Genomic DNA, 17,342 nt, shown 5'->3' on the forward strand with positions numbered 1-17,342 from the left:
TTTAACTGAGGTGTTTAAGATGATTAAAAATTTGAATAGAATAGATAGAAAGGTGGGACGGGGGCTGGAACAAGGATGAATAATCTTAAAATTAGAGCTAGTCAGGAGTGATGTCAAGAAACACCCCTACACACAAGCTGGTGGAAATCCTGAAATACTCTGCTGCCAAAAAGCTTTTAAGACAATGGGGTCAGTTACATTTCAAAACTGGCATTTTTGTTGGTCAAGGAGGTGAGGGGTCGATGGAGTTAAAATACATGCCACCCATGATCTACATGAATGACTTTCAGGCTCAGGGCTGAATGGCCTACTTCTGATTCCATGTCCCAAAACTTGGTCTTGGCAGTTTTGGGAGACGTGCTTATCAGGAGCTGATATTACCATTACGCCAACTGTAATGTTAAAACAAGTAAACTTGGCAATGACTTGGATTTGATTTCTGCCCCAAGGTTATAAAGAAAGTGCTTGGGTGTGTCTGTAGTTTGATATCTTTGGGGTTACTTCTCTAAAGACTAGAAAAATGCCTTAAAATTGCATTATAATGACGATCTTTATATCTAGTCAGGAAGCAAAATGTGTACATTTAGTCAGGAAGCAAAATGTGTCACAAATCTCTTCACGCAGTCCTTTGTCTATTTGTTTGAGAAAGATTAGGTAATACTCATCCAGCAAGAATTTCCAACTGGGCCTCATGTTACCCTAATGTGGTTGGGTAACTTAATATGTAATTAATGCTCTGGTTCGGAGTGTGAGCTGTCAGCTAAATCTCTGATTTTGTTGTTGAAGTATAACGAAGCTTCATTATATCCCTCGACCGAAAACCCTTTCCACATCTCTCTCCCTCCCGCTGCCATTTGTTGTGCATTTCTCATTTGATAAAAGGTGCTTCAGTAAATAATTCTGTATTGGAGCATTAAAGTCATATTAAGAGTTGCATAGAATGAGAAGTGACCACAATTAGCATACTCCACAATGGAAATGACGAACCAAAATCAGGGCATGAAATAGAGAGGAAGAGAACTGAGGCACAGTGACAGGAAAGGGATGCTGTAAATTTTTGTCTATGAGCAGCACTGCAGGAACCCAGCTGGATGTATTTTTTTTCAAAAAATGCAAATATTTTCAAAGTTATCTATGAACCTTAACTAGGGATACAATTTAAAAACCTGCTTGTTTTGTTTTAATCATGAGTTCAAAGATACATCCAAATGAAATGTAGCTGTTTTTACATGGTGTTATGATAATAAGACTATAAGATATAGGAGCAGAAGTAGGCCATTTGGCCTATTGAGTCTGCTCCACCATTCAATGAGATCATGGCTGATCTGATGATCCTCAACTCCACTTTCCTGCCTTTTCCCTGTATCCCTTGATTCCCTTACTGATTAAAAATCTGTCCATTGCAACCTTGAATATACTTAACGACCCAGCCTCTGCGGCAAAGAATTCCACAAATTCACTACCCTCTTGAGAGAAGAAATTCCTCCTCATCTCTGTTTTAAATAGGTGACCCCTTAATCTGGATAATGCCTTCTGGTCCTAGACTCTCCCACAAGTGGAAACAACCTCTCAGCACCTACCCTGTCCAAGCCCCCTAAGAACCATTTATGTTTCAATAAGGTCACATCTCAGTCTTCTAGACTACAGTGAGGACAGGCCCAACCTACTCGATCTCTCCTCATAAAATCCCTCCATCCCCGGAATCAACCTAGTGAACCTTCTCTGGACTGCCTCCAGTGCCAGCATACCTTTCCTTAGATAAGGGTACCAAAACTGTTCACAGCATACTAGGTGTAGTCTAATTAGTGCCTTGTAGCGTTTTAGCAAGACTTCCTTATTTTTATACTCCATTCCCTTTGAAACATTCCATTTGCCTTTCCTATTACCTGCTTAATCTGTATGCTAGCTTTTTGTAATTTATGCACAAGGACCCCCAAATCCCCTTGTGCTATAGCTTTCTGCCATCTCTCTCCATTTAAATAATATTCAGTTCCTCTATTCTTCCTGCCTAGGTGCATAACCTCACACATTTTCCCACGCTATATTCCATCTGCCACACTTTACCCACTTGCTTAACCTGTCTGTATCCCTCTGTAGACAGTCATCCTCGCTTGCCTTCCCACCTATTTTTGTCATCTGCTAACTTGGCGATAGTGCATTCAGTTTCCTCATCCAAGTCATTCATTTATATTGCAAATAATCCCCACCACTTTCATTACCCATGTTTATCACAAGCAGTTGCTTCTGTCAGATAAGTGGTACTAATCAATGTTCCCCCTTAGCTGCATGGATGTGCAGTAACCCATAACTTTGCGCAGGGACAAACATGCCTCACACCAGAAGCGATCTCTTTAAGATGTGCGCATTTTTGGTTCCACGGCAGTCTTCAAGGGACTGTATAGTACAATAAACGGGTCGTGCACAATGAAAGGAAATTAGAGGCAGCATTTGTGCTGATCATTCACCATTACCATTGAAGTCAATTGTAAAGGCACTGCTTGCATCACTTTTTAAGTGGCCTGGGTTTTTCGGGCAATTCCAAAAATGTTTTGGACCTGGTTAAATGCGATTAGGTGCTGTTAACTATTTACTCAAGGACCTGAGTACCTCTTGATGTTATCCAGCCTTTTGTTTATCTTATTATAACACCAGGAACAGCTGACTGAAGCTGCCCGTGGTTTCCACTTTGAACCTGCTGCAGTTATTAACAGTAGAGTTCAGGCATTTACTAAATACAGCCTGATTTTGGATCAATTTCACATCATGTGCAACAGTCCCCGTCACTTTGAGAGATTTATCTTTTCAAAATCTTAGGTGCTAAGGAGCCAGTAAGATTCAAAAGCCACCATGTTTAACATGCAAATTATGTCCACACAAACTTGCCTGGCATATCCAGAGGCAACTGTACTATCTCTCCCTTGGGACTGAGCTAACTTGTTAGATTTGCCAACACCAAGTTGCATAACACTTTTAATGTAGTAAAATATTGAGTCACATGGGATTTTGGCACAGGTCACCATGGCCAGAGGAAGGTTTTAAGAAGCACCTTAAGAGTGAGACAGGCTGAAAAGCAGAAAAGTTTAGGGGAAATTTGAGTTTAGGTCCTTTGCACATTGAAGGCATGACTTTCAGTTGAGCTCAAAATGGGAGAGTTGTCAATAGGGTCTAGAATTGGAGACTTCAGAGGTTTGTAGAGTTTTGAGGAGGTTGGAAAGACCAGGATGGAGCAAGGTCATGGATTTGAAAATGAGGATGAAAATTTTAAAATCAAGGCCTTGCAAACCAGTAGCCAATGTAAGTCGATGAGCAGATGGTTGATGGGTGAATTGATCTTGGTCTGAGCATGGATAAGGGCAACGGAGTTTTAGATGAGCTCACATTTACAGAAGGTGCAAGAAGGCCAAAAAGGATAGTTTTGGGCTCGTTGAGTCTGAAGGCAACAGAGCTGGGCCAAGGCAATATTTGAGAGATGGAAAGAGATGCTAAGATTGGTCATTAGTAAGACCCCTCTCTTCCTCTTCCTTAGCGCAGAAACAGTTAAGTTCCAGCTGCCAGTGTTTGTCTCTACACCCTGGTTTCTGTATGCGGGTGATTGGAACAAATCCTACCATGTTTGGCACAGGTTTTCATTAGCTGTAAAAGCTTTTGTGATTGGGAGCTGGTGTCCAGTACATTCTTGAAAGCTCGAAAAGCAGCTCAAAACTGATGGGATTGCAGCAACAGGACGGAATACAATTTGGGCCTGAAGCAGTAGGTGATCGTCAATCTGCCTTGCACTGCAGACATGGCATGTCCTGTTTCTCCACTGACTGAAAGATGGCCACTTACTGATTAGCCAATCTGAGAGTGAAATCCATCGTTATGACTCTGCATTCTGGGTCCCATGCTGTTGAAGTTGCAATCAGTATGAATAAATGTTGGGATTTTTATTTCTGGAATCCCATTTTCTTAATTCTTGGGCAGGAGATTAGTAATTTGAGTTGGAGTGTGCCCATGTATCTTTTGGGTGTAGGAATTATTGTTCTGTTCTGGTATAGTTAATTGGGCGTGAGATTTCTGTATAAGGTGGATTTGAAAAATGCCCCCCATGTTTTGTACATCTCACTTGCTTGGATGCAGGAAAAGTTAAGTATCTAGCTGCAAGTTTTCACTTCTGCCTTTTCTGGTACACGTGCTAGAAAGAAGACAGCTTGCATTTTGAATGCCCCCAAAGTGTTTCAGTGTTACACTGCTATCCAAACAAAAAGGCAGCTAATTTGCCAGCAGCTAGGCTTCATAAACATGCAAATGAACAAATGACTTACTTAATCACCTTTGGTGATGTTTGGGAGAAGGAAGTTGGCCATGAAAGCTGCCTACACTTAATTGAATTGTGCCACAGGATACCTTGTGCCCATCTCTGTTTAATATCCTATCTGAAAGATTGCACCCTTGATTTGCAGCACTCACTCACTGCTTTGAAGTATAAGACCATAAGACGTAGGAGCAGAAGTAGGCCATTCGGCCTGTCGAGTCTGCTCTGCCATACAGTAAGATCATGGCTGATCTGATAACCCTCAACTCTACTTTCCTGCCTTTTCCCCATACCCCTTGATTCCCTTACTGATTAAAAATCTGTCTATCTCAACCTTGAATATATTTAACGATCCAGCCTCGACAACCCTCTGTGGTGAAGAATTCCACAGATTTTTGACTATCCTCTGAGAGAAGAAATTCCTCATCATCTCTGTCTTAAATAGGCACCTGCTTATTCAGAGATTATGCCCTCTGGTCCTAGACTCTCCCACAAGGAGAAACACCTCTCAGCATCTACCCTGTCAAGCCACCTAAGAATCTTACGTTTCAATAAGGTTGTTTCTCATTTTTCTAAACTCCAATGAGTACAAGCCCAAAGTACTTCACCTCTCCTCATAAGAAAATCCCTCCATCGCTGGGATCAACCTAGGGAACCTTCTTTGGACTGCCTCCAGTGCCAGTATACCTTTCCTTAGATAAGGGGACCAAAATTGTTCACAGTATTCTAGGTGTGGTCTAACTAGTGCCTTGTAGTTTTAGTAAGACTTCTCTCTTTGAAGTAAAGGCCACCATTCCATTTGCCTTCCCTATTACCTGTTAACTCGTATACTAGTTTTTTGTGATTCATGCACGAGGACCCCCCAAATTCCTTTGTGCTGCAGCTCTCTTCAGTCTTTCTCCATTTAAGTACTATTCAGCTCCTCTGTCCTTCCTGCCAAAGTGCATAACCTCACATTTTCCCACATTATATTCCATCTGCCATGTTTTTGCCCACTCACTTAACCTATCTATATCCCAATGTAGACTCCTCATGTCATCCTCACCACTTGCCTTCCACCCAACATCCGCAAACTTGGCGATAGTACATTGATTTCCCTCATCCAAATCATTAATATATATTGTAAATAATTGTGGCCTGAGCACTGACCCCTGTGGCACTCCACTAGTTACAGGCTGCCATCCTGAAAATGTCCCCCATTTCCCAACCCTTTCTTCTATTAGTTAGCTTAGCCCCCTGTCTTTGCTAATATACTACCCCCAACACCATGGGCTCTTTCTTAAGTAGCCTTATGTGTGGTACCTTATCGAACGCCTTTTGGAAATCCAAATATATTGCATCAACTGGTTCCCCTTTATCTATTCTGCTTGTTACTTCCTCAAAGAATTTTAAAAAATTTGTAAGGCGTGATTTCTCCTTCATGAAGCCATGCTGACTCTACTTGATTATATTATGCATTTCTAAATACTCGGCTATTACATCCTTTATACTAGACTCCAACATTTTCCCAATGACAGATGTTAAGCTAACGGCCCTTTAGTTACCTGTTTTTTGTCCCCCTCTCCTTCTGAATAAGGGTGTTTTATTGGCAGTTTTCCAATTCTCTGGGATTTTTTCCAGAATCTAGTGATTCCTGGAAGATTACTACCAGTGCATCCACTATCTCTGCAGCTATTTCCTTTAATATCCTAGGATGCAACACATCAGGTCCAGGTGACTTATCGGCCTTTAGCCCCATTAGTTTCCCTAGTATGTTTTCTCTAGTGATAGTTATTATATTTATGTCCTCCTCCCACCCCGCCCCCCCCCCCACCCCCCATCTTGCCCCATGATTATTTAATGTTTTTGGAATGCTGTTAACGTCTTCTACCATGAAAACTGATGCAAACTATTTATTCAACTCCTCTGCTATTTCCTGGTTCCCCATTATTATTTACCCAGCTTCATTCTCTAAGGGGGCCTATATTGACTTTGGCCTCTCTCTTTCTTTTTTTATATATTTAAAGAAGCTCTTACTGTCTTAAATTACTTGCTAGTTTATCCTCAGTTTATTTTCTTTTTTTTGGTCATCTTCTGTTGGTTTTTAAAACTTCCCCAATCCTCTGGCTTACCACTAATCTTTGCCACATTGTATGTTTTTTCTTTCACTTTGACACTATCCTTATCCTCCTTGGTTAGCCATGGTTGGTTTATCCCCTTCCTACAATCCTCCTTCCTCACTGGGATAATATTTTGTTGTGAGTCATGAAATATTTTCTTAAATGTCTGCCATTGTTCATCGACGATTTTTTCTGCTAAACTCCTTTCCCAATCCACTCCAGCCAACTCTGCCCTCATTCCTTTGTAATTACCCTTATTAAGTTTAGCACAACTTCCAAACTAAGTTTCTCACTCTCAAACTGAATGCAAAATTCCACCATGTTATGGTCACTGTTTCCTAGGGGATCTTTTACTCTGAGATCATGTATTAAACCTGCCTCATTACGTATTACCAGATCCAAAATAGCCTGACCCCTGCTTGGATCCACAACATGTTCTAGGAAACTGTCCCAAATACACTCAATGAATTCCTGCTCATGGCTACCTCTGCCAATTTGATTTTTCCAATCTACTTGAAGATTGATGTCACCCATGATTAAAATACTGCCTTTTTTAGATGCCCTCATTATCTCCTGATTTATTTTGTCCTACAGTATAGCTACTGTTAGGGGGCTTATTGACTTCTCCCACCAGTGTCACCTTCCTCTTGTTATTTCTTACCTCCACCCATATGGATTCCACACCTTCCAACCCAAGATCATTTCTTGCTATCATACTTATTCCATCCCGTACTTATAAAGCTACCGCACCACCCTTTTCTTCCTGCCTGCCTTTTTGAAAAGTCACATACCCCTGAATACTTACTCCCCAGCTTTGATCTCCTTGTAACCATGTCTCTGTAATGGCTATAAGATCAAACCCATTAACTTCTATTTGTGTGTTAATTAATTTATTTCGTTCCAACTACTACATGCATTTAAGTAAAGAGCCACTAATTTTGCCTTCTTACCATTCTTTCCCCCCCCCCCCCCCCCCCCCCCGCCCCCGCCCCTGTTTGCTGCTTTTTTTTAATGTTTGTACACTCTGTCCCTTCCTCTCAGGGTATCATTACCTAAGTAGTTGCCCTGCAATGCCACCATATCCTTTTGCTTTGTAAGCCTACTTATCCCCTCTCCAGAACCCTCCCTCAGGCTAGATTATGTGCCCAATTCCATAGCAGGGCTTTAACCTTTGACTAAGATGCGTACATTATCATCTGACACTCAAGGTGACATTGGTCAGTGTCATCAGTCCTTGTGCTTTTCCTTTCAGCTTGTTACTATGATGCCATGTCATTTGATTTATTTCTCAAAATAGCTGTACAGATTTGTTTGTTTAGTAGTGTAGCTAAAATTCATACACCATCTTGATGCTTTGCTGTGAACAAGCAAACATTAGGTGTTGAACTGTACAGTGGTACATTGATTATAATCTGCAGTAATGGAGGGATGCTCAGGAGGGTGATGAAAATTCATGTATAGTTATGAGTTTTAAAGTTTCTAAGTTGTACAGCTCTCAAAAATACTCTTAAAAACACGAAGGAAGATGAATGCAATATGATTATCAGCATGTTTATTAAACTGACTGACTGACTAGCCTGTGAAGTGGAGCTTCATCTAAGTTAGTGGAGGAAATATTTGAATCATTTGAGAGGCAGGTTGATGATATGACAGGCTGGTGCTGTTTGTTCTCAAGGTTATGGGTTTGGATGGGTCAAATGGCTTCCCTCATCCTGCGATCAGCCTCTGATCCTTTAGTCAACCGTGAAAACGACCAGCATGTTTACTTGGTTAAATTATCAAGGTGATGTACTTTAACTTCTAAACAATTCTAGCAAACATTCTTGGTGTTGAGAGCTTCATTACTTTAGGAGTGACAAGCTCATCAGTGTAAACTTCAGTTTTGTTTTTAAAAGGCCAGTGGCTTGGCGAACTGGTGCTAATGCCGAAAACAACAATCCGCAATGACACGAGGTAGCTTCATGTGTGGCACTTGTGGCAGAACCTGCCTCTTGAGGATTGACCTCACCAACTGTCAGCAAGTCTGCACCATATGACGATGCCCCAAGTGAAATGGATTTGTTTGCTGCGTGTCCATCATCAATGATAGATGTAAGGATGCCGGAAAATTAGGCTCTGGAACTTGAGCTTTCTGCGTCCATTCATGTGCACGTTTTGGTTGCTGTTCCAGACCTCGGCCAATCACTCTATTTCTGCTTTTTCTCCCCCTTTATACTTCCTTGCCCATCTTAACCCCCCCCCCCCCTCCTATCACATGCCTCTTTTCACTTCTCCCCTCTCAGATACTCTCCCCTCCCTAATCCCTACCCCAACCTTTCAGTACACCTCATCTTTCCTACTCCTGCTCCAGGCTTTATCCCCTCTTAACTAAATCGACAGCTTCTCTCAGTGCCTCTCGGCATCTCCCCAGAGGGCCCATTGAGGCATTCAGCGCCACCTTAACATGAGGAACAGCCCACCTGCCCCATCCTAACCTCTTGCTGAACTTCCTGCCCACTGTGCCCCAGGGTGATAACGCTTCCAATTTCCTTCCTATCTGACTCGTACCTCTCTCTGGTGACCCTGTGGACCCTGCTGATGGATCAGCTCTCGTTGCCTCTATCTTCATCCCCCTCCAGAATTTCTGTTCACTTGTGAACAAGGGCCTCACTATCCGTAAAGTTGTTATAGATAATTACAAATGACATCATGGTATTGATGGAAACCTGGCCTGAGGGTTGAATACACCTTCCCCCTAAATCCCTAAAATGAAGCCTCTCCACTAAGAATGCCATGATGAGGGTTTGGCCCAGAACTGTTCTGACAGAAGGTCAACAACCTGAAACATTAAATCTGTCCCTTGTTCTACTGATAATGCCTGACCTGCTGAGTATTTCCAGCGCTTTCTGTTTTTATTTTGGATTTCCAGAATCATAATTTTGTATTAGAACATAACGCAGTTACTAAGTTTCTATATTTCAGTCAGGTTCACTTAAATTGTATCACAACAGAGACAGATGACAGCAAACTGCTCAAAACTGTTATCATTTAAATGTCCACATGAACAGTGGAATGTGTTTGAAAAAACATTTAGCTTAATGCGGGACTTGTATATGTGCTGAAGGAGAGAGAGCTCTACTTACCAAATAACTCATCCATGGTCGACAAAAGAGATGAGATGACACAAAACTAAAAGGAAGAGATCATAAGAATGCAGAGAATAGTGTAGATCTAGAGAACTGGGCGATATGCTTAATACAATATAGTAAGCCAAATATATTGCGAAGAGCTGCAAAATGGAATACCAAAAGAAACTAATGGGGGATATTAAGATTAAAACACAGTTTTTAATATTTACTTTGGAGGAAATCAAGTATAACATGGGATCTGTAAAAGAGAGATGCTGGTAGGATTGCAACTGAAAATAAGGAAATGGCAGACTTGATGTATCGCTACTTTCAGTCTTCCCAGACGAAAAAGATAATGTACCTGAGATTTGAGGGAAACAAAGACTGGAACTCGCCAAAATTAATGACAGCAAGAAAATCATATTAGAAAAATAATTACATGAAAGACTGGCACAAACCCTGGAACTGATAAAGGATCAAATGAAGGAAATTGCAGATGCATTAGCCGCGCTCCTGTGTGGTTCTACCAGTTCAGATTGGAAAATTACAAATGTAACAACATTGCTTAAGAAAGGTGTGAATGAGAAACCAGGAAATTATGGACCCATTAGTCCTAACATCTTTTGCGACTAGGGAGTCTAGGACAAGGGGACATAACCTTAATGTTAAGAGTCAGACCATTCAGGAGCAAAGCTGGGTAACATTTCTTCAGTTCAGGGGTGGTATACCTCCTCAGTATTTCACTGGAGGATCAGCCTTGATTTTAGGTGTTCAAATCCTGGAGTAGGACTTGAACTCGGAACATTCTGGCCCTGAGGCAAAAGTGCTATTCACTGAGTCTCAATTAACACAATACGCTGCACTATTGTGCTGTTTCTTGTGTGATAATTTATCACCTCAACTAGTTCGTACTCCTGTCAACATCCTAAATACCTCCAGTGTTCTGATCAAATTTGAGAGGATTCATTCTGGGCATGGAGTTTTCACCCAGTGAGTGGTTCTGATCTGGAATGCACTGCCTGATAGTGTGGTGGAAACAGCCTCAATCGAGGCTTCAAAAAAGAATTAGATCATTATCTGAAAAGAAAATATTGTAGGGCTACGGGGGAAAGGCGGCAGAGTGGAATTAAGTGAGTTGCTTCTGCAGAGAACCTACATGGTTACAGTGGGCCGAATGGTTTTCTTCTGTGTTGTAACAGTTTTAACAAAGTAAAATCACTCCCAGAAGTGTAATCCGACAAAAACTGACACTGAGCCACATGATCTATTAGGACAACTGACCAAAACTTTGGTTATAGAGGTAGGTTATAAGGAGCTGCTTAAAGGTGGAGAGAAGGTGAAGAGGTTTAGAGGAGGAATCTGGACAGCTAAAAGCACCACCAGCAACAGTGGAGTGAAAGAATTGGACAATGCGCAAGAGTTGAAAAGGCTGAATGGGCTGCACTTTGTTTTATGACATTTGATAAATGCAGGAAATAGTCAGCTCGGGGGGGCGGGGGTGATGAGTGTCATCCTGTTAGATAGGATCTCTGTCTTTCTGTATTCACTATCAATGTTTTTCTTCCACACAGATTCTATTCTGCACGTTGAATACTCACAGAATTGACATGGACAAGCTCCTCGGGGGACAGATTGGCTTGGAAGATTTTATTTTTGCGCACACAAAGGGTCTGAAGAAAGAAGTGGACGTATTTAAAGCAGAAGATGCCCTGGGATTAACTATAACTGACAACGGGGCAGGATTTGCTTTCATAAAAGTAGGTTCCAATTCTATATCTGTGCAAGCGAAGAAAGTGGCGCTTGGGTTTGCAACAGAAATATTGCAAAAACATGATTGCAGCTTTTTCACTGTAGGGACGGACGGGCTCCTGTTTCTTACTTTCCCGATCAAGAAACTACAGTTTTCCTGCTGTTGCTAGCAGTGTAATTTCGCTTACATTTTCTATTATTGTTGAATAATTCTGTGACCTCTTAAAGGAAAGTGGGAACACCAACTCTGCAAGTTGCATACCACCCTGACTTTGATGTATATCTCTGTTCCTGGTTGCTGGGTCAAATCCTGGAACTTCCCTCCCCAACAGCACTGTGGTGGTACCTTCTTCACACTGACTGAGGTGATTCATGAAGGTGGCCCATTACACCACCTTAGGACCAACTAGGGATGGGCAATAGTTCCTGTCCTTGCTGGCGACATCCATATCCAGAGAATCAAATTTTAAAATGAATAAAATTAGGCAGCGTTGTTTCTATTGAAGAGCTTGCACAGGCACGAGTTGCCATTTGGCATCCTCTTTCTGTAATTCCTGCCAATGTTTAACTCATTTCCATTGACGTTAAAATTATTAATGGGTTTGATGACTCTCGTTCTTGGTAAAAATGGTTGGTTGATTTTTTTTTTAAATGATTCTTTACCAAGTTTGACAGCTGCAGACCCTGTCATGGTGAAAGTCAAAGACTAAAGAGCATGAGAGAGTAAAAGGCCAGTTTACTTTGTTGCCTACTTGTCTCCATACCAACCCTGAGTTGGCTATGACATAAACATTGCAATCTTGGGAAGGGTGTTTGCGTGCTTTGTACTTGTGCAAAGGTCAGAAAACTTTATTTAGCTTAATGATGGTAACCCAATGCTAGCATAATCTGCATAGCAGTACCTTTCTTGTTTGGATCTCAAGCCAATTTTATCGCAGGGTGCCCTAGAGACTAGAATGTTCCCTGAATGTAGCTGTCCACAGTGTGGCTTGGATTACACACTTGACTTTAGTAACAACTGCATTTCAGAAATTTAAGCTATGAGGCTAATAGAGGGTTGAGATTGTGTGGAAAAAGAGGAGACCAGCTGAAGCAAAAGAACCAGTATGGAGATGAGAACGTTTTTCTTAACATGGCAAGCTATGATAATCAGGAATGCACTGCCTGAAAGTGTAGTGAAAGCAGATTTAATAGTAACTTTCAAAAGGAAATTCGATAAATGCTAGAAAAGGAGAAGCTTACAAGGCTTCGGGGAAAGAGTCAGGGAGACTAATTGTCAGCTCTTTCATAGAGCCAGCACAGGCATGATGGCCACCTCCAGTCCTATAATATTCTATGATAAAACATAAAATTAAGCGACTGGTATTTGGTGTAGATTTAAAATAATTTTTCAATGTGCTAATAGATTGGACGTGCTCTAAATTTAAGAAAAAAACACCCAACTAAAAATGAAGGGACTGGAAATGAAATGTTGGTTTCCTACAATAGGCTGGGAGCGGAAGGGAAGTGTCAGAAGGGTTGGGTGTGGGTATGTGCGTTTCCAGTGGGCAGTCTATGAAGTAAAAAAGCCAACTAGGAGGTCATTGTTGACAATAAGCACTGCACAATGTTGGCAAAGGGAAGGAAGTCATTACTGCTCTGTGTTTGCCTGGGTAATGACTCTTTCTCTGTTGTTGTTAGAACAATTTTGTTAATTAGTTGAGTGGTTGGATTAGGATGTTGGAGGATGCTTGTTAGCTTACAGAAAAGCTTAGATGGTTGACAGTAATGCAGGTAGATGTTCACAGATTTATTAAGCACATGATAACTGACAAATATGCACTTAACAAACAGCACTTATGAGTTTCTAACCTGGGGAATCTACAGGTTATCAGTGAATTCAGACGTGTCTCTCTTTCGGCAACGACTTCCCGGGTTGTTTCTTTACGATCCTGTTCTGTTTTAATATTACCTAATGTTCCCTTTGTGATCCGTCACTGACTTCAGTTTGACATAACACGTACTGGTCAATCAAATCCTTAAGCCGAAGTCAGTTACAGAGCTACCAAAGGCCGTCTAACACTCCTGTGCACGTGTTGCTTTCCGAACACACTAAACCATATTCCTTTTGACACATGTCATCTTCCAGGATGTCCCATGTATATAGTTGTTTATGTATCAATACAGCTGCTAACCACCCTGAAACTGTCACACCTCATGTCTCTGTTAAGTTAAAAACCAAATAATTTGCAAGATGACATTCAGTCTATATGCCCACTTGCACCCTCCTTCCCCCATTTTTCCCCTATCTCTATTGACATTGGGAGGGTGGGACATGAAGCTACATTGTTCAGTCGAGCACTGCTGGGTCCTTCAGCTGGCCCTATCTGTCTGCTTGTTCTGCATCTGTCATCACTGGCCACCTGTTGGGTTGAGTCAATGAGTTGACAGTTTAGGTTATATAGAGCATGAGGATGAAGGCATTCTTTTTCACACTCCTACGAAAGTAAATGCCTGATTGCAAATTTACGGAATTGTATATTGTATGTGTCAGGGCCCACCACATGCTGTTTGTTAGAGATATTGAGATAAGGATGTACTGCATTGCCATCTAGTGGCAGTAAGAGGCCACTTTACAGACTCTTGTACAGCTATCTCTCTTAACACTCCAGATGTGTTCCTGTGTGCTGTTTGAACATGTGGAAAATGAAATATCACTTTCCCATATGAAAACATATTATAAGGGTGGGTTATGATCCTCACCTGGAATTTTTACATTAAAAACCTGTTGGCTGCCGTGAGCCTAACTGGCCCAAAGATCCTATCCGGGATGTTGATGGTGAAGTTTCAGCAATGGTAATGCTGGTAGCATCAAGAAGAGATGATTAGATTCTCTCTTGCATAGAATATACAGCACAGAAATGGGCCTGCTGGTGCTTATGTTCCTCTTGAGCCTCCTCCCATCTTTCCTCCTCTAAATCTATCATCCTAACTCTTTATTCCCTTCTCCTCATATGCTTGTTTAGCTTCCTCCTAAATGCATCTATACTAATTGCTCTTGCCACTCTGGTGATAGCGAGTTTCACATTCTCACTGCTCTATGGTTCTTGCGAACCACATTTTCTTATTACCCAAGCTGGAACGTTGTGCAGATTTTGCTGTATGCACTCGGACTGCTTCAGAATCTGAAGAGGTTCCGAATGGTGCGAATGCAAATGAGCACTATGCAATCATTAATGAACATCCTGCTTCTGACGACCTTCCCTGGATGATTGTCATAAGAACAGACAAATTAGGAGCAGGAGTAGGCCACTCGGCTCCTCGAGCCTGCTCTGCCATTCAATAACAGCATGGCTGATCTGACTGGGACCTCAACTCCACATTCTCACCCATCCCCTAAATCTTTCATCCCCTTGCTTATCAAGAACCTATCGACCTCTGCCTGAAAAATATTCAAAGACACTGCTTCCACTGCCTTTTGAGGAAGAGAGTTCCAAAGACTCACGACAGAGAAACAAATTCTCCTCATCTGTTTCTTACGTGAGTGACTCCTTATTTTTAAACAGCAATCCCTAGCTCTCAATTCTCCCACAAGAGGAAACATCCTCTCCACATCCATCCTGTCAAGATCCCTCAGGATTATATTTCCATCAAGTCGCCTCTTACTCTTGTAACCCCTAGCGGCTATAAACCTAGCAGGTCCAATCTTTCCTCATAGGATAACCCACTCATTCTAGGTATTAGTCCAGTAAGCCTTCTCTGAACAGCTTCCAATGCATTGACGTCCATCCTTAAATAAGGAGACTAATGCTGTAAACAGTACTCCAGATGTGGTCTCACCAATGTCATATATAACTGAAGCATAACCTCCATACTTTTGTATTCAGCTCCCTTTGTAATAACATTCTATTAGCTTTTTTAATTACTTGCTGTACCTGCATACTAACCTTTTGAAATTCATGCACTAGGACGCCCAGATCCCCCTCTATCTCGGAGCTCTGCAATTTCCCACCATTTAGGTAATATGCTTTTTTATTCTTCCTGCCAAAACGGACAATTTCATATTTTTCCACATTATACTCCATTTGCCAGATCTTTGCCCACTCATTTAGCCTACTTATGTCCCTTTGTAGCCTCCTTTCGCCCTCTTTACATCTTACTTTCCTATGTGTCTTTGTGCAAAAACAAATTTTGCAACCATACCTTCAGTCCCTTCATTCAAGTCATTTATATCAATTATGAAAAGTTGAGGTCCCTGTGGAATGCCACTGGAAACCGCTTTCCATTCGCAAAAACGTCTGTTGACCCTTTGTTTCCTATTGCTGAGCCAATTTTGGATCCTGTTTGCAATTTCCCCTGTATCCCATGGGATCTCACCTTTCTGACCAGTCTGCCATGTGGGACCTTGTCAAACGCCTTACTGAAACCTATGTAGAAAACATCCACTGCTCTACCCTGATCAATCCTTGTTACTTCCTCAAAAAATTTGAAGGTTACTAAGTTATGATCTTTCCCGAACAAAAACATACTGACTCTCCCTTATCAACCCACACCTTTCTAAGTGACAGGTTATTGTCTCCCAGAATTGTTTCCAATAATTTGCCCATCACTGAAGTCTGACTGACCGGCCTATAATTTTCTGTCCTATCCCTTGCACCCTTTTTAAATAATGATACAACATACACAGATCTTCAATCCTCTGGTACCTCGCCTGTATCTAGTGAGGATTGGAAAATAATCCTCAGAGCATCCACTATTTCCTTCCTGGCTTCCTTCAACAGCCTGGGATACAAGCCACCTTCAAGGATGCCAGTCCCTCCTGTACATCCTCTCTCATTATGCTTATTGTATCTAATATGTCATACTCCTGTTCTGTAACAAGAATATCTGCATCATCCCTCTCCTTAGTGAAGAGAGAGACAAAGTACTCATTGAGAATCCTGCCCACACCTTCAACATCAACACCAAAGCTACCATGGACATCCCTGATAGGCCCTCCCCTTTTCTTAGTTATTCTCTTGCTCTAAATGTACTGGTGGAGCAGCTTTGGGTTGTCTGTGATTTTTGCCTGCCATATTTTTTAATATCCTCTTTGCTTTCTTAATTTCCTTTTTTACTTCACCCCTGCACTTTCTATATTCCTCTATGCTTTCTACAGTATTAAGCGTTTTGTGACTGTCATAAACTTTCTTCTTCTGCTTTATCTTACCCCGTATGCTTCTGGATAACCAGAATCTAGATTTGGCAGTACCAACCTTTGTTCTTTGTGGGGTCATGTCTACGCTGTGCCTGTAGAATCTTACTTTTGAATGTCTACCACGGATTTGATACTGTTTTGCCTTCCAGTTGCTGTATCCAGTCCACTTTTGCCAATTCACCTCTCAGCTTTGTAAAATTTGTCTTCCCCCAATTTAGAACTTTTGCTCCTGTTCCATCTTTGCCTTTTTCCATATTAGCTTTATTTCCTATACTAAACCTAATTGTATTATAGTCATTCTCCAAAATGGTCCCCCGCTGCTACTTCATCCACTTACCCAGCTTCATTTCCTAAGACTAGATCAAGAATTGCACCCCCTCTCATTGGGCTTGTTACGTGCTGGCTATAAAAGGTCTCTTGAATGCAATGCAAGAATTTTCTGCCCTTTTGGACCCTTCACACTGTTCATATCCCAATTAATATTAGGGTGGTTGAAGTCTCCAACTATTATTGCCCTGTTGTTTTTGCACTCAGAAATTTTCCTACATGTTTGTTCTCCTAGCTCCTTTCCACTATTTGGGGGTCTGTAGTACATTCTTAGCAGTATTACTGCCCCCTTTTTTATTGCTGAGCTCAACCCATGTGGCCTCATTTGATGTTTCATTTACTATATCATCCCACTCGCTGCTGTAATTTATTCTTTAACTAATAATGCTACACCCCCACCTTTTTTATCCCCTTCTCTATCGTGCTTGAAGACACTATATTCAGGGATGTTGAGCTGCCATTTTTGCCACTCTTTAAGCCAAGTTTCCATTATAGTGATATCATGTTGCAGTATGTCTATCTGTGCCCTCAGCTCATTGGCTTTATTTCCTATACTACTTGCATTTATAAAGGGATATGTGTGAAGGTGT

At 41.5% G+C, this 17,342-nt stretch overlaps 1 protein-coding gene across 4 annotated transcripts in view; it reads left to right on the forward strand.

The window, feature by feature from the left end:
• gipc2 (GIPC PDZ domain containing family, member 2) overlaps window positions 1-17,342 on the forward strand; it is an 82,491-nt gene that overhangs the window by 39,708 nt on the left and 25,441 nt on the right. For all 4 annotated transcript variants that reach the window (XM_041208853.1, XM_041208852.1, XM_041208851.1 and 1 more), the window contains one exon: window positions 11,072-11,257. In XM_041208853.1, the coding sequence (XP_041064787.1) occupies window positions 11,072-11,257 (186 nt within the window). The remainder of the gene's footprint in view (window positions 1-11,071; window positions 11,258-17,342) is intronic.

The sequence above is a fragment of the Carcharodon carcharias genome, chromosome 16, assembly GCF_017639515.1.
Source record: "Carcharodon carcharias isolate sCarCar2 chromosome 16, sCarCar2.pri, whole genome shotgun sequence".
In the NCBI taxonomy this organism is placed as follows: domain Eukaryota; kingdom Metazoa; phylum Chordata; class Chondrichthyes; order Lamniformes; family Lamnidae; genus Carcharodon; species Carcharodon carcharias.